This window comes from Thunnus maccoyii, chromosome 8 (genome assembly GCF_910596095.1).
Source record: "Thunnus maccoyii chromosome 8, fThuMac1.1, whole genome shotgun sequence".
NCBI lineage: Eukaryota > Metazoa > Chordata > Actinopteri > Scombriformes > Scombridae > Thunnus > Thunnus maccoyii.
In genome coordinates this window covers 13,707,603-13,732,813 of record NC_056540.1, presented here as the reverse complement: position 1 = coordinate 13,732,813, position 25,211 = coordinate 13,707,603, and the positions used below count along the sequence as shown (strand labels likewise).

Below are 25,211 nucleotides of genomic sequence, written 5' to 3'. Positions count from 1 at the left end.
ATACATCTTGAGAAAAAGCAGCAATATGGTGCTTTTGGCTGCACATGCGTTTTTTAAAAGATTTCTCTGGGTGTTTTTCCAGGTTGACTGTCTATTGAAGTGGATATCAGTTGCTTGAAAGGGCAATTCATGTACACATTTTCACCTGTCTTCAGGTGATCAGCTTGAATAGCAGGTATAGAGCTGAAAAGTTGTAAATCAGTTGGTATTTAGCTGCCTAATGACAAGCCCAAACAGCGGCAAACACTAATCCACTGAAGAGTTCCACAAAGTGTTTTGTGAATTGAGCATGCAAACCTATTCCACTGTCACTGTTAATTCAGCATAAATTAGAAATCTAAAAAACAAAACAATGGATGCCTATGGATATGAATGCATCGATTGCATTCGGTGTTGTGGCAGCTATAAAACATGTGATTGCTCCTGTGTGCACGTGGCAAGAGACAGATGTTGACGATATAGGCCTACGAGTAGGTAGGCCTATATTGGAGCAGGTTGGCTGGTTATGTAGCTAAGTCAAGTCAAGTCACTTGACACAAGAACTTGATGCAAGAACATTTGTTTAGGGATGAAATGTATCTGTTGAACCTCCACGGTGCAGTTAGTGCAATCATTCATCAAATTGATTATTTTGTAGCAGTTGACTGTGGGACGTGATGCATCTGGGTTGGAATCCAGTATCAACATGTTTGTGGCAGTATTTAACACATGTTTGAATGACCTGATGCTTCATACTACAAATCTAAAGAACTCTTTACAGAACTCTTTACCTCCTAATGTTGATATTTTTATCAAAGGTGAAAAAATTGACATAATTACTGATTTTAAATATCTTGATGTGATACTGGATCCAAATTTGAACTTCAAGAAACACGTTAAAAAAATAGTTAAAACCATAAAGTACAACTTAGCAAATTTTAGACATATTAGAAACTGTCTCTCTTTGGATGCAGGGCAGGCTGGAGAAATAGCCATAAAACCTCTTGAGTCCTTATATAAACAAACTCTAAAAACTCTAGACAAAAAGCCAATGCATTTCCATCACTGTAGGGTACTGGAGAAATACAATTTACTGAGCTTTGAGAATTTTAGATTATTCTCAAATATGTGTGTAGTTTATAAAATTGCCTCTCCTCCACTATGTGACTTTGTGTACACTTGCTCAGTAAGTTCTATTAGATCCTACAGAATATCCTCTATACAAGACTGTACCATACCATTTCGTCGCACTGCATTCTGGCAGTCAGCTTTCTCTGTGAAAGCCACAACTCAGTTGAATGCCCTACCTGATGATATGAAGAACCGTATTTCAATCAATACATTCAAGGCCAAATTAAAAAAACTACTAAAGACCAATCAGCTGTGTGACCACTGAGTCTAAACTCCATCTATGGTCTTCTCATTAGCGCAGGTAGTCTTGCTTTTAATTTGACAAGTTTACATTATTAATTTCTAATTGACATTGTTGGTGTAGGTGATGTGCTGTTGTGTGTAGCTTTGTGTTTTGTATTTTGTATGGCGTGTTCTGTGTGTGTGTTTTTTTTTTTTTGCTTAGTACTGCTTGTTGTTGTACTGTTGTATGTATTGATTGTGGGGGACTACGGATGCAAATTAGCTTCAAGCTAACTCCGGTGCACTGCATCTTTAATGTTTAAAACTGCACACTGTCCCAATCAATAAATCAAATCAAAAAAGAATGTTATGGCATTAGTAGCATTTCTGTGAAGGCAGGTAAAGTTGTTTCGACAGTACAAGATGTCATATTGATTTAAAACAAGTCAGTGTCAGTAGTGCAACCAAATTACACTATTAATGGTGAAAACATTGAAGTTACAACAGAGCTTGAGGAAAGCACTTCTGTCAGCTTTAGAGGTAATATAAGATATGTAAGAGGATCATTTCATCAGGGGAACCGTCAGTTTAAATATGCAGGAGTTTAGTTTATGGCTACATGCTTGGTTGACCTGGCAAAACATACAGTTGACAGTGTGTTTTCATGGAATTCAAAGGATCTGGATAAGGTCGTAGTTTTGGGTGACAAGTTTTAGGCTACACATCTTTGCATGACAACAACTTCATCATCTAACCCGTTATGTGTTTCAGATTTGCCCGAGCAGACAGTTATTGAAGGACGTGATAATTAACTCCTTAATGCAATGTCCAATATTGATTAAAAATGTATATTCCATGCCATGAAAGCTCCAGTAACTATATTGTTGCATTTATAACTCACACCACCTACTTGCAACAGGAAGTGAAGCCTAAATGACACATAGTGCATCAAATGTAGGTGGAGGCAGCTAAAATGGGCCAGATAAGGTGTGATCGTCATAGCCCTTTAAAATTTTAAAGCCAATTACAATAACTGATCTTGCATTGTTGCTACAACACAACAATTGTCTTGATTGGTCTGAGGTTGCTAAGGTGGGTGGGGCAGAGTGTTACATAAAGTATGTCAGAGAATTTGTATGGTAAGTGAACATGACATTTTAGGTACTGGCCCATTGTAGCTTAATCAGGTAGCTAAAACGGGCCATGATGTTCAGCTAAAATGGGACACATACACACACACACACTCTTACACAGACGTTACACAGAAATTGAGGGCACAAAACAGGTTTATCTTTGGAATTGTGATGAGTCTGGCCCGCAACACCAGTTTTACGCCATGTGTGTAGCTGGGGACGTGGGTAAGCCCTGTGTAGAGGTAACTGCTGGGGAGAAAGGAGAGACCACGACAGTCCTTACAGCCTTCAGTGCAGCTGGTACATTTAGTCACACAATGGTCATCTTTAAAGGGAAGGTCTAGGACTAATGTGTGAGAGACTTTATCGTTGCCTAGTGAATGGTGCCGTTTGGGTCTCTGACAACGACTGGATAAACAGTGATCTGTTCCTGGAGTGGGGTAAGATGTTAACAGAGCAGCTGCTAAGAGATGACCCAAGGCCCCATGCCTTCCTGGTGGATGACCACAGTAGGCACATCTACAATGTGGACATCATACAACAGATGAAAGCCAAAAATGTGAATGTGATGGCCTATCCATCTCACACCACACATGCCCTCCAGCATCCATGTGAGAGAACACATTTTTAAAAGTTTGAAATGGTATTAGGAGGGACAGAAATGCATAAGGAGGATGGCAGGACAAAAGCTCCCTAAACAGAGTTCTGCCCATGGTAGAGGATACACCAATCTTGACTTTCAGTGAGGATGTTGTCTCTAAAGAAGTTTTGATTATCACATATCAGGAGGATATGTGATAATCACTCCTGAGCAAGACACCTCAAACCATCAGGAGGAGGATGAACAACCCTCAACTTCCAGGTCTTCTATACAGGTCAGCACAAGACCAGTCACCTTCAGTGAGCTAATACCCATTACAAAATGGGAAAGGAGCCTCAGAATAATGACCAAGCTCCCCAACTACCATTTAACAAGCATAGACTACATCAATTACATTACTACCAAAAATAACAAAAAAAACAACCAAAGGAAAAAGAAAAAAAAGGGAAACAAAGCAAGAGTAGCAAATTCCCCTGCACGGCCTGCCAGAGAGTGTATGGGGATGTGATTGACCCAAAGGCCACGGAGGACTGAGTGTGCTGTTGTCAGTGCAACCCATGGCACCATGAGATCTGTGGAGAGGATAATGGCATCAGTGATGATGATGGTTACATCTGCAAAGACTGTGTTTGAAAGGAACGCAGGACAAGACCTAACAAGACCTGACTGGATGAGATGTAAAGACCTACAGGAAATGTTAATGCTTTTTGGTAGGGTTTTTTTTGTTTTTAAATCAAAGATGCTCTCATTTTTAACAAAATGTTTGACAAATGTTTGACACAAGCATGCATCTACACACACAGCTACACACAGTCCCACAAAGACACACACACATACACACAGACGCACACACAAAACAGACACAAAGACACTAATGCGCAGAAACACACATCCATAAAACATGATCAGTTCATTTTTAAATGCATTTTTCAGTGAAATAATTGTTCAACTTTTTATTGCATGAAATGTATTTTCAGTGTTGTTACTATCGCACACCAAAGGTAATATTTAGTGTCAATTTACTGTTAAAATTAAAATGATTTCAGCTGAAATTACTGCGTTGCTCTCTCTTCATATTGGCCCATTTTACCGGAACATTGTATTTTAGCTCAAGAGGGAACCTGCTGATATTCTAACTCTCACACTTCCAAAACAATTATACTTTTTCATGTTTTTTTTTAACAAATAAATATTTAACAGATATTTAACAGTTTATAAAAAATATAATTAGATCTCATGCATGGCTTATTTGATGGTCTCAAGTGGCTCATTTTAGCTGACTCCACCCCTATACACAATTTTCAATGTCATCTCCAGCACCACGTACTGGACACAGAGAATGATATTTTACCCATTCACATGTTGTCCAATAATCCTGAAAATTCAGAACTGTGTCAACTGACCTCCAGTAGCGATGTCACGGCTGCCGCTCCCTCCTCTGGGGGACGAGGGCCCGTTAATCGCTGCTTGCAGCTTTAAAGGACCCGTGTGTAGAATTTAGTGGCATCTAGCAGAACTGACATGGCAGAAATGGAACATAATATTCATAAGTATGTTTTAATTAGTGTATAATCACATGAAAATAAGAATCTTTGTGTTTCTTTAGAATGACACCTTTATATCTACATAGGGAGCAGGGCATGGATATATTATACGAGCTGGATACGAGTTTCAAGGCCACCATACATTCTCCTACATGCTTGGAAAAGAGGGGTGAGGGTGAGGGGTATTCAGTTGGTTGCAATCTGTAACCTCACCACTAGTTGGCACTAAATCCTACACACTGGTCCTTCAATTTACATTATATTTTCAACCTTCTGTGCAATAACTGCTGTGTGTATAATCCATTTCTGGTTTCTGAAGAGCGGTTTTGAAGCTCAAAGTGAGCTGCTCCAGCCGTCGCCATCTTGGCAGTGTGTGATGCTGCCTAACTCCCAGCTAATCAAAAATGGGCAAAGAGGCGGGCTGAATGGCTGAAACGAGCCACCTAGCGGCTGGCGGACTCAAAGCAGCCATCTCCTTCATTATGCATAACTTTATAGCTTAATAAAATTTAAACAAGTTAGTTGTAAAAAAAAATCCCCCCTAGCTATAGAGACCAAAACCGTTTTTTTTGTACCAGGCTGTAAACATGTTTATTTCTGCTGTAAAATTTGGTATTTTAACATGGGGGTCTATGGGGACTGACTCGATTTTGGAGCCAGCCTCAAGTGGCCATTCAAGGAACTGCAGTTTTTGGCACTTCCGCATTGGCTTCATTTTACAGCCCCAGAGGTTGCCGCTTGCTTTATATACATATACATGTATATATATATTTTTTTTACTGTTTTACTGTAATGGAGCCCCTCAGCCAAAGTATTTCACATGATAGCACTTGTATAACTGAAGTGACAATAAACTTTTTGAATATGTGGGATTGAACTAGGCTATTTCTGCTGACAACTTGCGGTGTTTTATGGATTGCATAAGAAACAAAACAGCAGGGAAAAGCGCGCCTCACACTGTACCACCTGCAGCAGTCAGCCAATGAAAGAGCGCACAGGGTTTAAGCTAGATGCGCCATTTTACTGCGTCCACAGCCATCCGGCAAGATGGTCCCTTCGCTTTGTCTCCCCTGACCGGAGTTGCTTCGGTATTCGGCGGCTATTCTTGTTTCCACACCATCGGAAAAGCTGTAGATGAGGCTGAAGCGGACAACTTAAAGTCAAAATAAAACGTGCCTCTGTAAATCGAGAAATGACGACGATGAACAGCAGGTAGGAGGTCAGTTTAATCCCCTTGTTTAGACAAGTTAATTGTGCATTGATTGCTATGCTACCTCCGCCGGCCCATTACTGCCTATTGCTACCTAGCATGCTCGGCTAGCTGTAGCCATTAGCTGCGCAGCCGGCAATGCTCAGGTTCGTGCACACGCAGATTCAGATAAACATGTGCGTGTCCCGGGGTGGCTGTCAGAGCGGCAGAGTCATTTAAAACGCACTTTATTGTAAAACAACGCAGTTACTTTGCATGTGGTATAGATAGCTTATAAGGTTGCACTGCTACTTTGGATGCTAAGTTAGCTGGTAGTGCCAGGCTGCGATTAGCGAGCTGGTTCCTGCCTTCATGGTATCTGTAGAGGAAGGGAAGGAAGGCCTGTGCTTGCATTTTTCAGTGCATGTCCATGCATTGGACCTTTTATGCACCGCTGAGATTGTATGGTTGCTAGGGAAACGCAGGATATTGGAGATAAGTAGTCGTGCATCAACGGCAGCAGCTAAACTAGCATGAACTTGGGCATCCCCGGATAGTCAGGAGGTCTTGTGTTGTGAAAACATGGAAACGGAGGCGATGAGGAGGATGAAGAAGCGCCTCAGAGCTGCAAACGCAGAAGCGTGCGTTGCTCATTAGCCGAGTGAACTCTTTCTTTTTCCACTGACACGGGATTTTGGATAAATGTTTGGCCCGTTTGTTGCTGACAGGACCGAGTTATCGCTCAACACATCTCACAAACATCCAGCGTTAATCAGCACGTTATGATGACGCAAAACGGCTAAATAAACAGCCGTATCTCCGCCTCGGGAGTGTTGTGCTCCAAATAGATGCCCGTAAAACCATGTAGGCAATGTTCAGCTTTTAATTGTGCTGCTGTAAATTACACAAACGGTACAGTTGTGCAGTTTATTAACGTTGTTATGTGAATTTGGAGTCCTGTGTTGTTGGTGTCTTACTCACAGACAACAAAGAAAAAACCAAACATTGTCTGTAACCTTTGACATTGCCAGTAACTATCGGGAGGAAACTAATCAGTCATGAACATATTTTATGAATATAATAATTCACATAGATATGTTCTGTTAATGCAAATGTATTGGGTAGTGAAAAAAAGATCTGTACATTTAAGAAATGATCAAATATTCTTTAAGAAAAGCTGAAATTGGTTGATTTTTGCAACATGGTGCAGCATTGGATTTGTTCAACATGAAACAAATCTTGACTTTCTCTGTAGGTAAAATGAGTCTGGCCTCTTCTGAATCTAACCAAGACCACATGGCAGAAAACGCAGAGGAGGTAAGTGTGCAGCCTTTTTGGTAGTCACATTTTGTATACACAAAAGAAATTAGACCTGAAAGGCACATATTGTACAGTTTTTGATTTGTTTTTCAAAACTATTAAAATTGATCTTGTATCCTCATCAGCCTGGTAGCTCAACAGACACAATGAAGCCCTCCTCTTCTCACAACAAGAGGTGAGAAGCAGTTTTCTTACATGTGGCAGGCATTGTTTTGCAGTTACATGTTCTCAGAAGCATTATCATGCTCGCAAACACTAAAGACTTTGTGCTTGCATATTTTAGGAAGCCCACTACTGTAGCTAAGCACACTGGACTGAATGAATCCGACACCTCAGCAGAGAGTGAAAATGAAGGTGGCACTTCTGACAATCCTTCAGACAGTAATGTGGGCAGTTCATCTAAAGGTATGAACCATAGATTTTTTTTTTTAATGTTTTGATCAAGATATTGTTGCTGAATAGGATGCTGACTTTGAGACATTTGTATTATTTCTGTCTGAAGGCACTTTAGTGATGAGGCCAGCTGGGAATGAAAACAAAGGTGCCATGAAGCTCAGAGTGGATTTCAAACAGAAACAAAAAGGTACATTTATTTCATTATTTATACCTTAAACATGTTTTGTGTTTTGTATTGTGATGTTCACAGCCGGGCAAAGTTTAGATGTAAATGAACCAGATAGCATTAAGGTAATAAATGATTTATTCAGTGTAAACAAAGTGGAGAAAAAGTGATTTTATTTGCTCTTCACTGCAGATGATACCCTGGTAAACTGCACAGCCTGTGGAAAACAAGTAAACCAGTTTCAGCGCAACTCTGTGTATGAGCATCCTGCGCTCAAAGTACTTATTTGCAAGGTAAGAAATTCCACATCTATATTTACAGTATTTTCACAGCTTTTACAATGAGTCCCACACAGATTTTTTCAGTCTTTCCATTCTTCCTGTATTAGTGTGTCATCATCATCATCTTATTATTATTATTATTATTATTATTATAATAATAATAATTATTATTGTATCCTTTTCCTCTAGTCATGCTACAAGTATTACACAAGTGATGACATCAGCAGAGACTCTGATGGGATGGATGAGCAGTGCAGGTACGAAACTTTACACAAGACCAAGAAAATGACCTGGTTTCTTAACCTACTGTGACAAGAAGATACACAACAGAAGCAATGTCAAGTGAATTATAACATTGAAGGTGTGACTGGACAATTCAAAAGATAAAAACATTACATTGGTTCTGCCAAAATATTTGTTTTTTTTTTAAATATGGAATTCATATAAAAGCTTATTTTTGGTTGTAAGGCAGCCAAGGATTTGAATGCCCTTTCTGAGAATACTAGTTAATGAAATAATGGAAAAGTATTTCTGACTATTTAATTCTTTGGTATTCATTTCTTTTAGATTTTTATTTTTCTGACCTACATTTTTCTTTACCCAAAATATTCTGGAAACCTAATTTTGAAGACCTCATTTGCTCCATGTTAACTCTGAACTTTTCCTCCCCAGGTGGTGTGCTGAAGGGGGCAAGCTCATCTGCTGTGACTACTGCAACAATGCTTTCTGCAAGAAGTGCATCCTGCGCAACCTGGGCAGAAGGGAGTTGTCAACCATTACTGATGAGAACTCAAAGTGGCATTGCTATGTCTGCAGGTCAGATCCCCTTCAGGATCTGGTCTCCAAATGCCACGGCATCATGGAAAAACAACACCATGAGAAACACGAGAAACATGAGAAACTCAAGCAACGGAAAACGGATAAAACCGAGGAACGAGAGAGCAAGAGACACGAGAGCAAAGCAGTCAAAGAGCACAAAGCAGTTGTCAATGGGAAAGAACACACCGAGGGCTCAGGGACCATGACGTTCTCCTACAAAAAACTGCAGTTACCCAAAGAACTTATAAAGAAAGCAAAAAAACTTGTTGAAACTACAACTGGTCTGAACAATACATTCATCCAGTTCATCCAGCAGGCAGCTGAGGAGCAGGGAGATAAGGCTATCAGGTATCGGCATTTGAAAGCCTTCAAGGCCGTACTTGCAGATTTGAAAAAAGCCCACAGTGCTTTGGAGGCGGCTTTGGAGCCCGAGTTCAGAAACATGGAGTTGCAAAATGGCAACGAAGGGCAACATATTGTAAAAAAAAACACTAATGCTGTGCCACCTGTAGAAAACGACCACATGGATAATGCAGCGGACAAGGCTGATGCCGTTACTGAGGCTGACGCTTTTGACAAGGCTGACGCTTTTGACGAAGCTGACACAGCTGCGGAGGCTGATGCAGTCGACGAGGCTAACACAGTCGATGAGATTGACGCAGCTGAGGAGGCTGACGCAGTCGACGAGGCTAACACAGTCAACGAGATTGGCACAGCTGAGGAGGCTGACGCAGGCGACGAGGCTGACGTAGCCGAGGGGGTTGATGCAGTTGAGGAGCCGGATGAGAAGCAGGACATGGACAATAATCAAGCGTCAAATATGGTTGAAATGAAAGACAGCCAAACAGATATTGATATAACCAAAAAGACAATTAAAACTGAAGTCTGTGATGAGCTAATGTCAACTGGTGAAATGTCCCTCGATCAGGACATTATGTCTGTTCCTCCTTCAGTTCCCGAGGAGCTTTTCCAGATGGTGGAGAGTCTTGCAGATCCCACCATGCTCTCACAGACTCCAGACACCAATGCGGTCGGAAACACTGATACAAAGTCAAATGGAACGTCATCAGATTCTCAACGCCCGCAGCCCAAGGTGAAGAACCTCATAGTTAAACTGACTCCTGTGCCGGTCGTGACGACATGTGGGTCAAGATCCTCCAGGTCCAAAAACAAAGAAAAAGATGGAGAGGTGGTGAAAAAGTGTAAAGAAGAGAAGAAAGACAACACCACTGATACAGTAGATGGAACAGAGAGCCCACTACCAAGTCGTCGCTCTAGTAGAGTGAAGACCACTCCACTGAGGAAGCAGGCTGAGAATAAGTGCAAGGAAGACTCGTCCGAATCTGAGTCAGAGGAAGATCGTAAGAGGAAGTCCAAGTCCTCCAAGAAATTCAGCAGCACCAAAAGAGAGGATGGGAAGCAGAGCAAGACGTCCATGTCAGAGAAAAAGAGAATAGACTCTGATTCGGATGAAGTTCCCAACATCTTGCTAAAGAAAGCTGCAGAAGGCCACAGTACAGATGAGGAACAGGGAAGCACAAGTGCAAAAAAGCGGTTATTCAAACTAAACAACACATCTTCACAGGATACAGACAAAGCATCCAAGCGGAAAAGGGAGTCTGAAAGCTCTGATTCAGACAAAGGCAAGAAGTCGTCCAAGAAAAAGAAACAGAATGGATCAGCCTCGTCCAACTCCGACTCTGACCAAGAGAAGGAGACAAAGAGTAAAGTTGGCGCAGCGAAGAGGAGATCCAGCCGCGTGAAGAAACAGAATGAAGCAAAAGAGGAAGACAAAAACTCACCTGAAAGGAAGGCGTCGATTCACAAAAGGTCTTATGAAAAGAAATGCAAAGGAAGGAGCCCCAAAGCTGCCTCCAAGCTGCAGTCATCCACCAGCGAGGATGAGGAGGAGCAGCAGGCTGAAGGTGACTCTGGAGAGGACAGCGACGAGCAAAAGATCAAACCCATTGTGGAAGAGAACATGGTGGGGGGCGGTGGGAATTTCCATCAGTCCTCAGGTAATTTGTCTCAGCATCTTTGGTGAACTATTTGTTAATGACTTGCGTGTTCTCCCATTAACGGCACATGTGCTATGTTGTTGTCAAGGTGACGAAGTGGATGGCAAAGAGGAAGTTTCTCAAGTTTGTGAAGATGATGACGATGATGATCCTGAGAACAGGTACTTACAAAATAACAACTTTCAAAGATACTTTTTGGCTCACTATAAAGACAACCGTTTAAGAGTATTCATTGTATCGTCAAGGATAATGTGGATTTTAATTGTCTTTCAGGTCGAGCTGTTTAGCCTAATATGTTTAGCTGTATGTGTGGCTGCTGGCAGCACTGCAGTACTTGGCAAACACAGTGCGGTTGCTCTTGAAATACTTCAGAATATGTGTCCTCGGGGGAACATTTCTCCCTTGTTTATCCCAATTTATCTGTACTGTTGCCAAATAGTGCCATAGCAATGTCATGGTATCATGATATTTTTACAGGTTTCCTGCATTTTCATCAGTTATCCATTCACAAGCACCTAAGAGAGATTATTAACTCAGTCTTCTAATATTCCACTGGTGAATTGTGTAGTTATAATAAATTGCACATGCAGAAAAGCACTTTATTTCTTATAATTCTTTTTGTGAGTAAATGTTAACTTTCCAATTACATTTACCGGAAGGATTATCCATTATTAGTTTATTGATAACTGACATTAATGCATGAAAGCAATTACTGAAAATGCAAGTCTCTGTTCTTGAACATAAACACATTTCCAGTGTTTCCACTGATTTATTTCATCACAAAGATAATTTTGTAAAAGCACTTTATTATGTTATTGATGTTAATCACCCGTGTTTGTGTCTTGTTTTCCTTTTCTCCTCAAGAATTGCAAAGAAAATGCTTCTTGCCCAAATAAAGTCCAACTTTTCCTCCGGAGCAGAGAGCTCCTCTGATAATGAAGATGCAGACGACGAAGACAAGTCCTCCAAGAAAGTTAAAAAAGAGGAAGATGATGAAGACGAGGAGCAAGGTAGCATATATTTGATAAATCGACAGTCGTTTTCAGTCATGCCTCTTTTATTGTGTATTTTGTCGAACTATTTGTTTCTTTTTTTTTTTTTTTTAAGACAACGATGATTCAGAAGACTCCGGTTCCAACGTGGAAGTGAAGACGCAAGGCCGACGCCACAAGTTGCTCCGTCATAAACTCTCACTGAGTGAGGGTGAATCAGGAGATGAGAAAGCTGCCAGTAAAGATAAGAAGAGCAAGGTGGTCAAGAAGAAGACAGGGCGGAGAGGTTAATTCTTAATTTTTTGTTTGCTGTATGTGTACACAATATATCTACATCTATATATGGACATAAATATTCAAAATTCTGTAAGACTGGCAAGTGACTCATGTTTCTTGGTCCTTTTTTTTGTCTGGCAGTTGACAGCGATGACGCTGCAGACTCCAACTTTGAGAAGTCAGCGTCCAGCGCAGAGTCGGGGATAAGCGAGGAGCTGAGTGATTCAGAAAACGATGGGAAGCGTCGAAAGACCAGGTAAGAAGAAAGAACTCCAACCAGTCACTGTTAGTAATATATGTCACCACCATTGGATCGGGATTGATCTCCTGCTGCTCTCGCTTACACAAATTCTAATTTGTGTCTATAGATCTGCAAAGAAGAAGGATGAGGAGAAACAGAGAAGTTACAAGCAGAAGAAGAAGCGACGCAGGATCAAAGTTCAGGATTCGTCCTCCAGCAATGAGAAGGTGTTTAAAATGCAGCACACATGGTGGTAGTCTTGAAGTGTCCAAAGTATATATTTTTTCCTCTGCAGGACTGCTAGGTGCAGGAGACGGACCCACATAACCTTTACTAGTTAAGTCATGCATGACACATAAAATGTAGTTTGAGCTCACCCCTCGAGTGTGTTATGAGGATTATTGAGGGTACAAATTAATCATAGGGTTACTGGGCTACTGGTCATAGGAAATTAATTTTTTTTCCTAAGGGCTGAAGATCAGAGAGTTGAACTTAATGTTCATTTTCACAGAGTGGAGAGGAAGATGACGGCGAAAAAGATGGAGAGGACCGCAAAGGGCGCAAAAAGATCCGCAAAATCCTGAAGGATGACAAGCTGCGGACGGAGACGAGGGATGCTCTGAAAGAAGAAGAGGAGAGGAGGAAACGTATATCGGAAAGAGAGGCACTCAGGAAGAAACTTCGAGAGGTAAAAATGAAATGTCCTGCTGATGATCTGAAGTACGGACTGCATGTTTAAAGCTCTGAGCTGTTACATTCTCAACACGTGGGTTAGGTGATAAAACTCACACCAGGTAAAAAGCTCAAGACCTCTTTCAGTACTGTGATACAATTTCAGGATTTCCCACAGAACATTTGTTGGTAGAGGAGTTTAATATCTGGCTTTGCATTTGTTTATATACAAGTGGATGAAACATAACAACTGTGAGTTAGACAGACTGATAATGGTCTAATTTGCTGCTGATGGCTCAGTGTCTGTCAGATCAAATAGTTGGAGAATCCACTAAGGGCCTTGCTTGAAATAATTAAACCTAAAATCTACTTGTGAAGTGTGACAGACAGATGGAGTGGCGTAAGTCTGTGTGAATAGAGTTTACTATCTGATATGCATGAAAGCTCTGCAACTATAGAACGCAGTATTTACTGAAATATTTCAGCTTTTAAAAGCAACAAGTCTCTAATTACCCTGAGGGGCATGTGTTTGCCAGTAGGGTAATTAAAGTGCATAATACATTTGGATTGACATGTTAAAATTTAAAAACCATGCATTAGTCTCATCAGGCTTTCTTCACCTAAAATCCAGAACTAGTGATTGTACAAATAACGTATCTGGCCAGAAGTATGCAGTCAAGGGCAAAACAGCCTAAACAATGATCTTCAACAGTAAACATGTGGGCAAGTATGATATGACAATAAATTTCTTGAGCACTAATATCACTGTCACTTAATCAAGATATCTGAGCTAGGTTAGGGCATTTGTGCTTGCATTCATAGTCCAAATTAAAATCTGCCCGTAAGAAATTAAATCATTATCTTGCACTAGTGGATGTGATGAACTTCATGAAGCATTTTTGGACATTTAGCAGAAGTTTGCTGTTGCAATGATAAAAGCTTTCCATCACCACAGACGTAGTTTTGTGTTTATCCCCATGATGTGAAGAACACCGTCAGACACCTAACTATACGCATGTATTCTTCTTAAAAGTGATGGGTGAATTTTCTTTCAAAAGTACATCTTCTCATGTGACTCCTCTCTCCCTGCCCCTGGTCCTTCTTCAGACGATTGTGGTGGAGGAGTCTTCCCAGGTGGCCTGTCCCATCACCACCAAGCTGGTGCTGGACGAGGATGAAGAGACCAAGGAACCGCTTGTGCAGGTGCACAGGAACCTTGTCACCAAGCTCAAACCTCACCAGGTTGACGGTAAGGACAAAGTAAATCAATAGGACATAACAGTGATTTATCAAACACAAGCCTGTATGTCAAACGCTGAGATGCTCTAGACTAATATTGGCCCTTCTGTCTTTGTCTTCTGTTTCAGGGGTGCAGTTCATGTGGGACTGCTGCTGTGAATCTGTGAAGAAGATGGAGAAGTCTGCCGGCTCCGGATGCATCCTCGCCCACTGTATGGGCCTGGGAAAAACTCTGCAGGTGAGGAGGAGAGAGCGTCATGTTTTCCTGTTGTCTTGGGTGTTTGTTTGAAACAAAGGTCACTCGCCTCAGGTTGACCGCTTTTACTTTAAGTTACTGTCAGTCTTGTGCAAACTGCACCAATTGGCCTTTGCAGCATTTTAAGGTGTCACAAACCTGCATAATTCCCTGTTAAAACTGTAAGAATATAGTTTCTTGGATACTTCTGGGTGGATCTTGTCAAACTGTTTGTTGCAAAGCTGTGTTGTCACACTGCAAGTGTGTAACTGTAGTTCTCTTTTTGTCCTGTAGGTGGTGACATTCCTTCATACTTTGCTGCTTTGTGAGAAGCTCGACTTCACCACGGCACTAGTGGTTTGTCCCCTGAACACTGTCCTCAATTGGCTCAACGAGTTTGAGAAGTGGCAAATGGGAATGAAAGATGATGAAAGTTTAGAGGTAATGAGTCGCTTTTGTAACCTTTCGAGCTGTTCCTATGTGACAGCTCCTCATGAAACCCCTGATTAATGACTTTCTTGAAAGATAGACTTATTGAACTTTGGTGTGTTCAACAGGTGATAGAGCTGGCCACAGTGAAAAAGGCACAGGAGCGAGGGTATGCCCTCCAGCAATGGCATGAGTCCGGGGGTGTTATGATTATTGGCTATGAGATGTACCGAAACCTGACCCAGGGAAGAAACATCAAGAGCAAGAAGCTCAAAGAGACCTTTCAGAAGACTCTAGTAGATCCAGGTACAGTGCTGGGTGATGATTCCATGATTGTATTCAGACTGAAAGTTTAAGTGGACAAAATCAAAAAATATTCTCTCGTGCATGACAGATGTTTTTTCATGATTGTGAGAAGAAAAATATTTTGATTTAGGCCACTCTAACTTTCTGTTGTCTTTAAAAATGATTGATCTGTTTTGTGACAGTTGAGGACTGATCTGCTCAGACTGTTACTTGAAATTAACCACATTAAAATTGGCTTAAAATATAATGGGTGTTGACAATAAATCAGAATTGATTATTAAAGCTTTTAGTGTGAAATAAATTCATAAGACATCTCAAAAGACATCATTCACAGTCACTAGCGATCTTTTTTTCATAGATTTGTCTCCACCGTTCTTTTGCTTTCAGGTCCAGACATAGTGATCTGTGATGAAGGTCATATCCTGAAGAACGAGGCGTCTGCTGTGTCCAGAGCAATGAACTCCATCAGGACGAGGAGGAGGGTTGTGCTGACTGGAACGCCTCTGCAGAACAACCTCATAGAATGTGAGACTGCCTGAGTGTGATCTTTGTCAGAAAGACGGATAGTTGACATGTAGATATATCTAAAACTTTCTGATCTTTGTCCCCCCCCCCCCCCCCCCCCCCCACCAGACCACTGCATGGTGAACTTCATCAAGGAGAACCTGCTTGGGTCAGTTAAGGAGTTCAGGAATCGTTTCATCAATCCCATTCAGAACGGGCAATGTGCCGACTCCACACCACACGATGTCCGTATCATGAAGAAGAGAGCTCACATCCTCTATGAGATGCTGGCCGGCTGTGTCCAGGTAACACTCTGGCGTGTCGGCTCAGGTTCTCTTTGACATCTTTGGTTACCATCTGCTTAAAAATAATGATTTATTTCTGCTTCCCACAGAGGAAAGATTACACAGCGCTCACCAAGTTCCTGCCTCCCAAACATGAGTATGTGCTGTCGATCAGAGTTACTCCGATCCAGTGTAAACTCTACAGATACTACCTGGAGCACTTCACTGGTGAGAATCATGCTCTAATTAACCTTTTTTGTTTTGTTTTTTTTGTTGCACAGAAGCTGACGTTGCCACTTGTTTGCCTTTTTCAAACTACTCTGATCTGGTTGGATGCTAGGAGCAGCAGAACCTCTAGGGGCTGCTAGCAAGGCTTGTATAGTCTCAGGTCTGATTGTCCAGACAGGGCTTTAGTCCAGTCCAAGACTAAATCAAAGTTCAATTGAGAATTCCATTGGAAAACATGCGTAGTCTAGGACGAGGCTAAATCCTTGTGCAGGAGTCTTGTTGCTCCTAAAAGTGCTCTCTTAACTGGATGTCATTTACTCTGACGAGGTTTTTTAGATAAGTGGAAGGCCTTTCTGTTCTCTCACTTTTTTGTGCTGCTTTGTTAAGTCGTTTAGTGGACTTTCCTCTCAGAATGTGGCCCAGGATATATGTGTGTGTGTATGTGTGCGTGTGTGTGTGCGTGCGTGTGTGTGTGTGTGTGTGTGTGTGTAAGAGTGGCAGCTGGCAGAGTGCCGCAGGCAGGGTTTAAGCCCAGTTTCCCACGTCTCCCTAATGAAGAGCTCTGGGAGAGAGGGAACAGAGGGTGGGGGGTAAAATGGGGGAATGTGGGGGCATAAAGGAAAAGGAAAGAAATTTGGAGGGAGGGGGGTTGCCAGAGGTTTTACACCAAAAGCGAAAACAAAGAGCAGGAGAGCTGGTATGTAAGAAGAGGAGTGATTGGGGGGGGGGAGTTAGAGTTTGGTGGTATGTGCTGTGGCTCATTAGGCCGGGTTGTCCACAGGGCACAGTGCTGATGTTGTGACTGTGGCTCTGGACCTCCACAGTGGTGTCTTTGGACCCCAGACCACCAGTCAGTCTGCAGGGGTTGAATGGAACCAAATGTTCCCCACTTGTGTGTTGCCTGTGTAAAACCTACTGTAACTTCAGACCTCTCTGGGTCACAGCAGACCAGCACACAGAGTAAATACAATGATAACATTTTAGCAGCTGCCACTCACTTCAGTTCATGAAGCTGCTGATCGAACCGACTTCGGCTCACAACAAACTAGTTTGTACGAAGGCAAAGGTGTTAATACGCACTTTGGTTGAAACATACTGATGCCTTAACTGACTCTGTTTTGGTCAGTTTCCACATCACTGTCAGAGGACTGGTTGACGCTTGTTTCTTGGTACAATTTGTTTCATGTAAATAAAAAAATGACTTAAATACAGCTTGCTTGTGGTGGGGCGGTTATAGGCAGACAACAATGAGTTTTGTTGCTCCACATTTTCCATAATAGTCTTACTGTATATGAAGAGACTGAGGGCATGCTGTCAGGTACATAAGGCAAACACATCCATCTTCCTCCTCAAACTCTTTCCCTTGTGTGCAGGTGTGGGGAATGCTTTGGAGGGGGGCCGGGGCCGCGCGGGGACCAAACTCTTCCAGGATTTCCAGATGCTCAGCAGAATCTGGACCCATCCCTGGTGCCTTCAGCTGGACTACATCAGTAAAGAAAACAAGGTAGGTCTGGGAAGACAAGACTGAACCACACTAAACACCAACTCAAAAACTGGGAATACATGAGCAGGAATCACACACACTGCGGGAAAACAATAGAAACGTACTGCTGACAGGTCATGCAGCAGGGGAGAACAACACACATATCGCCACTGCGGCAGAATTTTTCCCTTATGCATCATTTCTACTACCCACGATCCAACTCTCAGTGTTTGGTTGACCTATATCACCAAACAGTCAAGCCTCATGCGAGTCCGCTCTCTTGCAGGGTTTCTTCGATGAGGACAGCATGGAGGAATTCATCGCTTCAGAAACAGAAGAATCCTCCATGAGTCTTAGCTCTGAGGACGAGAAGCAGAAAAAGTAAAATAAGATTCACTTCCAGTTCCCCTGTTGTACATTTATAAAGAGACACTCATTTAACTTCCCGTTTCTCTTCCATCTGTTACTCTCGCTGACCCCGTGTCCTCCACCGTTCCTCCTTCCTAATAGGAAAAAGAAGCAGGGGAAGGGAAAAAAGAAGGGATCTGATGACTCGGATAGTGATGATGTGGAGGTCATCAAGGAGTGGAACTCCAGCTCTCGGGGCAACGGAGAGGGTCGACCCAGGGTAGAGCCTGTAGAGGAACGTAAGTCTAGTGTGTTCACTACATGCTTGAGGCATTATGGGTAGTTAGCTGGGTATTAGAGGGACCAGAACTGTACGTATTGTGACCATAGCTTTCCCCTACATTTGAAATTCAAGTGACACCCTTCATCTAGAAATGCAACAATTGCAATTTTCTTGGCCGATGCCAATTTTTTTTTTTTTTTTTGAAAGTCTGACCTGCTGATTCCAAGAAATAATTTCTTTCTCCATATGTGTTCTGTCTTTCAAAGAACTATGATTGACAGAATACACAGAAAAACATTTTTCTAAGTTTTCATTAATGGACTTACAGCTATTACAAATTGCGAGCTTTGTGTCTTCTTCACTCATGCTAAAGAACTTCCACACTGACAATATGTTGTGTGCGTGGCTGTGACGTTACTGTCTGTGCCGCTGTGTGTGCGATGTGAACCATCGTGTGTAAATTCGACTCGAAAAAAATTAGATATGAGACTGATCAGCTGATCACTGGTCATGGCTGATCAGCTGAAAATTGGCCAGTTTTGATCGGTGGCTGATCGATCGGTGCATCTCTACCTTCATCACTTACTTTTATGCATCATTATTATTATTATTATTATTATTACTACTATTATTATTATTATTATTATTGTTATTGTTATTATTGTTATTGTTATTGTTATTATCAACAAGCCAGCCTGAATGATACAAGCTTAGTTTTGTATCCTTCCACTTAGAATCAGTTAAGCTGACAGCCAAAAGTTCGATGAAACGGCAAACAACAACAATAAGCAGTTCCTTTACTACATATGTAATATGATGAATGAATATTCAGTTCAACACAACCTAATTTATCCTTGTGAGGGCAATTGTATGCAGCATGTCGCCACCCAGATCAACAAATACACATGATTGATTGGAAAGAGAAAAAATAGTGTTAATCACAAAGCTAAAGAACTAAGCCGGTGTCTTATTAAAATGCATAAATAGATTACCCCAAAAGTGAACTAAAATCAAGGCTGCATGCATGAATATCTTGATTGAGTGTACCAGCAGATGAAAAACGGAATAAAAGGGAACATTTTTCATGACATTCTTGCTTTGTCAACTAACATCTGCACTTGCTGCAGCTGTAATGTGACAGAGGTAATAGTGAGGCTCAGTTTTGCGGCTGTCTTTGTTTCAGTCTTTGTTACAGTTTTGTTGTTTTTTGTGAGACTGCACTGACTTGAGGCTGAACGCTATCTTTTCGTGTAACAAACAGCTCCGCGCAGCGGCTCAGCACCAGGGAGTAACACCCCCGACTGGCACAAGGAGTTTGTCACCGAGGCTGATGCCGAAATCCTGGAACACTCTGGAAAGATGGTGATCCTCTTTGAGATCCTGCGCATGGCCGAGGAAGTAGAAGAGAAAGTGTAAGAGGGTCTGGAAAGAAAGTGTTTGGGTTTATCACAGAGTGAAATGGAGCTGTGGTAAAGTGACACCAATGTATCCTCTTGTCTGTCCTCAGGTTGGTGTTCAGTCAGTCTCTTATCTCTCTGGACCTGATCGAAGATTTCCTGGAGCTGGCTTGTAGAGCTAAAGAAGAAGAAAAGCCCTCTCCGTACAAAGGTAAGTTTTTGTAGTGCAGTCACACATTTTCTCATTTACTCAAGAAGTTCTCACTGTACTCAGTTGACATCCCTGTGAATTTGTTAACCTTATTTTACTGTATGATCCTACAGTCTCATATGATCAGCTTCCCACTGAATGTTATGATTTGAAAGGCTGCTCTTGGTTTCGTGATGTGCTAAAATCACCAAGAAATGTGAAAATGTTGTAAGCCAGCCTCTGACTTATGGAGCTGGAGGAGCCCAGTTGTCTGAGGTTCATTTTTGTGGTTTTACACTTCAAGTCTTTGAACTGAAGTATAAAAAAAATGCTAACATTATATTTTGGAGAAGTATTTTCATATGGAGATGCAGGTTTCACACTCCGAAGACAGCCCACATGCAACATGTATGCTTGTACACGCTGGTGTACTTATTACCCTTAAACATACACAGACGCACACACACACACACCGCCGCTGGTGTAAGGTCATGTTCCTAATTAAACTTCAGCAGCTGTTTTTACTTTCATTTTGAAAATGATTAGACCTTGACTTTTTATTCCACAAAAAAAATGTTTGCTCAAGGGTTTGTAATTTGTAATGAAAAGATCACAGTGCTGTAATTGGAAACATACTGAAATGTTGGGTATGAAGGCTGGTAGGGGGGTTAGCCATCTTGAAGGCTAAATATGGCTGGCCTCTAACCAACACAACCATCTATCTGCTGTCTGCAAGTGTCCAAACTAAGTCCTTTTGACAAGGAAAAGGCCTTGTTGATGGTGACACGTGTGTTATTGAAGGTTTTGTGCTGCGTAGACAGTGACATTGAAGTTCATAGCAGATTTCTTAACTGTGATGTATCTGTGAAGGTGAAGGCAAGTGGTTCAGGAACATCGACTACTATCGTCTGGACGGCTCCACTAACGCCACCACCAGGAAGAAGTGGGCGGAAGAGTTTAATGACCCCAGTAACACGAGGTAATGTGCCTTTTAGGACTGCAACTAGCTATTATTTTCACTGTCGATTAATCCTTTCGTCTGTATGTAAATGTCAGAAAATGGTGAAAAATGTTGATCACGTTTTCCCAGAGCTCAAGATGACGTCTACAAATATCTTATTTTGTCCAACAAGTCAAAAAGATCCCCAAGATTTTCAGTTTACAGTGATATAAAATAGAGAAAAGCAGTAAATTCTCATACTGGAGAAGCTGCAACTTGGTAATGTTTGGCTTTTTTGGTTTAAAAGTGAATTAGTCAATTATCAAAATAGTTGCCAATTAATTAATTTTCTGTTAATTGACTAATTAATTAATCAACTAATTGTGTCAGCGGGTGCCTTTTATTATCTTAAGCAACACTTAAGCACTCAATAAAACCAAACTTTCCAAACAGCTCAGAATTTTAATACTTTCATAGTGCATATTACAGCTAAAGGAATGCTGGACATGTATAATCCTGGATTACATAATTCTGAGCAACCCCCCTTCCTCTCTCTCCCTTTCTTCCACTCTCTTATACTTTCCCAGAGGCCGTTTGTTCCTCATTTCGACACGAGCTGGCTCCCTCGGCATCAACCTGGTGGCAGCCAACCGGGTCATCATCTTCGACGCCTCCTGGAATCCCTCGTATGACATCCAGAGTATCTTCAGGGTCTACCGCTTTGGTCAGATTAAGACCGTCTTCGTCTACAGATTCCTGGCCCAGGTAAGCTTGTCAGGATATTTTGGTCAGATCTGTTGGCCTGTTGGTGCATCTGTATGGAATCACTGTGGCTTAAGTGAGCCTTGAGTTACTAATGCCAGACAAGCTTATACCACCAAGTCCTGTGATTTCTTGGACACTCACAGCTTAAGTAAGACTGTAATGGTTTTTTCTTGGCTTTCCTCACTTTTTTCTTCCTTCAGGGTACAATGGAGGAGAAGATTTATGAGCGGCAGGTAACCAAACAGTCTCTCTCATACCGAGTGGTGGACCAGCAGCAGATTGAGAGGCACTTTACAATGAACGAACTGGCCGAGCTCTACACCTTTGAGCCGGACATGCTGGACGATCCCTCTGAGAAGAAGAGCAAGAAAGCCACACCCATGCTCCCTAAGGTAAATATGCATTTAGAGTGTTGAAATATGCTTCTGTACCATACCAAACTTCATTTAGTAAATTAAATTTAGGATAAATCAGATGCGTAATTGGGCTTTGACGAACCATTGACTGAGGTTTCATGGTGTTCCTTTAGACTAATCCCTAAAGGAAATGCAGAAGAAAAGGCTGAAGCCCATTAACAGTAATAAAGTCGTCTTTTTCCCTGAACAAACATGGCACTGAATGCCATTTCAAATGCCAAACTTGTTTTTCCTAACTTGTACTAAGTAGTATGTTTTTCCTTTTGAAGTTTAGCACTCGGTGATAAACTGTTATTTAGATACAATGCCAGCTTGTATCCTGCTTGGCCTTTCCGGCATCTATTTCTTTTCGTTTCCTCTCATAATCCTTCACTCGCCTCTCCTCTCCTTTAATGCAGGTGCTGTGTCACTGTTTGGGCCCCATGGGGTTTAATAAGAACACACAGCCCTTACATGGGCCATCCAACCCCGCACAGCTGCACAGATCTGTCTGTTTACTGCTATTTACTAAATAGTCTTCTCATTGCAACACTGCTGTGGAGCAGAGCTGCTGCCCCGCTATAAACCTGCACTTTTCTTTTTTTTTTTTTCTCATTCATTCTTCATTCCTTACCGTCCTTTACTTCTCTGTTGATCTCTGAATCACTCCCATCCCTTCCCACTCCTTCCCTTTTTTGCAGTCTCTAGGTTTATTCAGATCATCTTAAGTGGTTTTACCTCTTTGTTTTGATTTGACCTGGGTTCCTGTGCAGAAGTCTGTAAACAGAGTGGATAAAAGAAACACTGTATATCCAACTGGTTGGCTTTTTCGCCGGACAGTTGAGAGGCCTTGCACTGCACCTTGATGGAAAATCTGTTTTCCATTTACACTGTCTAAAGATCTTTATCGCTATTCCCTTCATGGGTATTAACAGGTAGGAGCGCTGCATGAATCCACTCACCCAGCAGCTGATATCATTGCTCTCACCTTCCATATTCCTCCAACCAGGAGTCGCCTACTTACAGGGCAGTGGAGCAGAGTTGGAGATTTGAAGAGGAAAGATGTGTTCATTGAGCCGCGGCCTGTTAGATGTGTATGATCTTTAATGAGCCCAGTGACATTTACGTGACACAGTATTAAAGTCGGAGAGGCTGACAAGCTCTTTAACAAGCCGACCTGTTTTGGCCAGGGGGTTAACTATGATGTGGCAGCAGGACTGCGGTATTACGGAAGGAATTTGCCGTCTGGAATGATGTGAAGATGAGTCAGACACCCTCCATCACTTTGAGCCAACAACACTCTGCGCCGAAAGAGAGAGTGATTCGAGGCACAGCAGAGGGATTTTTGCACTTCTTTGTCTCAACTCTTCACACGTAGAAGTATTGTCTTCCTAGCCAGAGAGGGCATATTGCTTTGACACTTGGGTCAAACAGCTCAAAGAGGCAGTGTTTGATTGTGACGATTTCTCTTATTTGTTCTTGTGTAAAAGCCTTGTAGGAGGGGAAAACACCACTATAGTTGTCTTTTCTCTAATGTCACTATGGGTTCTACCTGCCATTGTCCCCTACTATTCATGTCCCAGTTCTACCATTTCTCTTCCACTTTCCTTCCCCTTGTCCTTAGCAATGTCCTCTCTCTCTTCCTCATCCACCGTTAACCAACCCCATCTTGTCCCCACAGCCATCTGTTACACTGACTCGCCACTCTGCCTCTGAATGTTCAAAGCAAACTCAGTAAAGTTGTTATTCTTTTTCTCCCTCTGGCCTCCCCGGCCTGATGAAGGGTCATTATTTAAACCCCTCTCTTAAAGATGTCTCTCTGCTCTTCAGAGAAACTAATTGGAGACAAAGGAAGCAGGCGCACTTCCCCCTAATGACAAAGAAGGTCTGTGCAACCCAGACATGAGATTTTGACTCCACACCCACCCAACCTGAGACATCCTCACCCATTTCCTCTTCATCACACTTCAATCAAGCATGCGACCACTTGCAGAATGGGCTCATGGTTTGTTGGACAAATCTTATACAGCTCCTTTGATTTCTCTGAACTCGTTGCTGCATTATACACCGTCGGTCAAGCTGGCAGGCTGTGGGCGTACCTTACTGTATGTGCTCTCAGCAGGTGATGGCTGCAGTGGTCATTAGGCCCAGTCAGGTATACTGAAAGGATGTGGGGAAGCTGTATTCAAGCCGCAGTATAGACAGGAGCAGACTGGAGCAATAAGCCACACCATGCTTGTCTCATTAGGGGTAGGAAATCTCTTTGACCTTAAAGGAAAATGCCCCCTGGAATACTCTTAATGCATTATTCATCATCAGTCTGTGATGTTCAGTGAATTCCAGGAGTTATATTAGATGGGAATGTTTTAAGTGATGTTTTTTTTTGTTGTACCCACCCTTCCCGGTGTATTTCTACTCGGGTAAGTGATTTCTTATACTTCCCAGAATGCTTTTTGCCAGCCTTCGGAAAACATGCCTGAGCTTGTTGCATTGCAGGTGGAGAGAGCACTAATGACAGTAACAGCAAGAGACAGAGTTGTTGCAGGTGGGAAAAAGCGAGAGCAACTCATGTTTGCTGCACTCTGGTCTGTTGAGACTATTGAATGTGTCTCTGCTGTTTATATGATGAATCTTTCTCTCTTTGCTTGAACTTGAACGGGCAACACGAGGACTGTAGGAAAAAGATTTAACCTCCACTTTTACCACAACTTAGATTTCAGACAAGTTGTGCTGTTTCATTGTCTGTTAATGTTCAGGAGACCGTTAACTGCACTGCCAGATAACAAAATGGATATAGAAAATGTTGCCACTGGCTGTCTTAAAAAATTGCTGAAGTACTGTAGTTACAAAGCCAGTCTGAAAATTTAGTCTGGACAACATCCACCGACAAGTGACAGAGCCTTGCTACCGTAAAGCTGGATTTATAGTTGTGGGTTTAAAGGGAAACTTCACTGCCGTGAATATAATAATTTCTTAAAACTAGGTCACCTGTGTAGTAATGTGCAATTATTTTTGAAATTGGTGCCCTATGACTAGAGGAAGCTCAGGAAAAGGCTGTAGAATCGCTCTCAAGGGGGAATCCCACAACAACCAGAATGCATTTTGCGCGGTCCCATCCAATCCGCTACTGATGCTTTATATTTCTTTTACTGAGGCTTATTCTCACTTCACAAAACGTTTTTCCTCATTGAGTCTGGATATATTG

The 25,211-nt window shown here is 42.0% G+C and overlaps 1 protein-coding gene across 3 annotated transcripts in view; it reads left to right on the top strand.

The window, feature by feature from the left end:
• Positions 1-5,592: 5,592 nt before the first annotated feature.
• The window catches only part of atrx (ATRX chromatin remodeler), a 30,918-nt gene continuing 11,299 nt past the window's right edge, over positions 5,593-25,211 (top strand). Inside the window, exons 1-29 of one of the 3 annotated variants that reach the window (XM_042418221.1) lie at positions 5,593-5,822; positions 7,055-7,116; positions 7,245-7,294; positions 7,403-7,524; positions 7,622-7,702; positions 7,874-7,974; positions 8,152-8,219; positions 8,635-10,799; positions 10,888-10,960; positions 11,664-11,809; positions 11,907-12,077; positions 12,209-12,323; positions 12,436-12,535; positions 12,820-12,996; positions 14,088-14,229; positions 14,348-14,457; positions 14,749-14,895; positions 15,012-15,189; positions 15,577-15,714; positions 15,823-15,998; positions 16,088-16,205; positions 17,579-17,709; positions 17,975-18,069; positions 18,199-18,335; positions 19,581-19,731; positions 19,827-19,927; positions 20,777-20,885; positions 21,434-21,611; positions 21,812-22,003. In XM_042418221.1, the coding sequence (XP_042274155.1) occupies positions 7,060-7,116; positions 7,245-7,294; positions 7,403-7,524; positions 7,622-7,702; positions 7,874-7,974; positions 8,152-8,219; positions 8,635-10,799; positions 10,888-10,960; positions 11,664-11,809; positions 11,907-12,077; positions 12,209-12,323; positions 12,436-12,535; positions 12,820-12,996; positions 14,088-14,229; positions 14,348-14,457; positions 14,749-14,895; positions 15,012-15,189; positions 15,577-15,714; positions 15,823-15,998; positions 16,088-16,205; positions 17,579-17,709; positions 17,975-18,069; positions 18,199-18,335; positions 19,581-19,731; positions 19,827-19,927; positions 20,777-20,885; positions 21,434-21,611; positions 21,812-22,003 (5,529 nt within the window). In that variant the 5' untranslated portion in view covers positions 5,593-5,822; positions 7,055-7,059. Of the gene's footprint in view, positions 5,830-6,356; positions 6,664-7,054; positions 7,117-7,244; positions 7,295-7,402; positions 7,525-7,621; positions 7,703-7,873; positions 7,975-8,151; positions 8,220-8,634; positions 10,800-10,887; positions 10,961-11,663; positions 11,810-11,906; positions 12,078-12,208; positions 12,324-12,435; positions 12,536-12,819; positions 12,997-14,087; positions 14,230-14,347; positions 14,458-14,748; positions 14,896-15,011; positions 15,190-15,576; positions 15,715-15,822; positions 15,999-16,087; positions 16,206-17,578; positions 17,710-17,974; positions 18,070-18,198; positions 18,336-19,580; positions 19,732-19,826; positions 19,928-20,776; positions 20,886-21,433; positions 21,612-21,811; positions 22,004-25,211 lie in introns of those variants that run through there. The other 2 variants (XM_042418222.1, XM_042418220.1) reach the window with 2 other exon arrangements.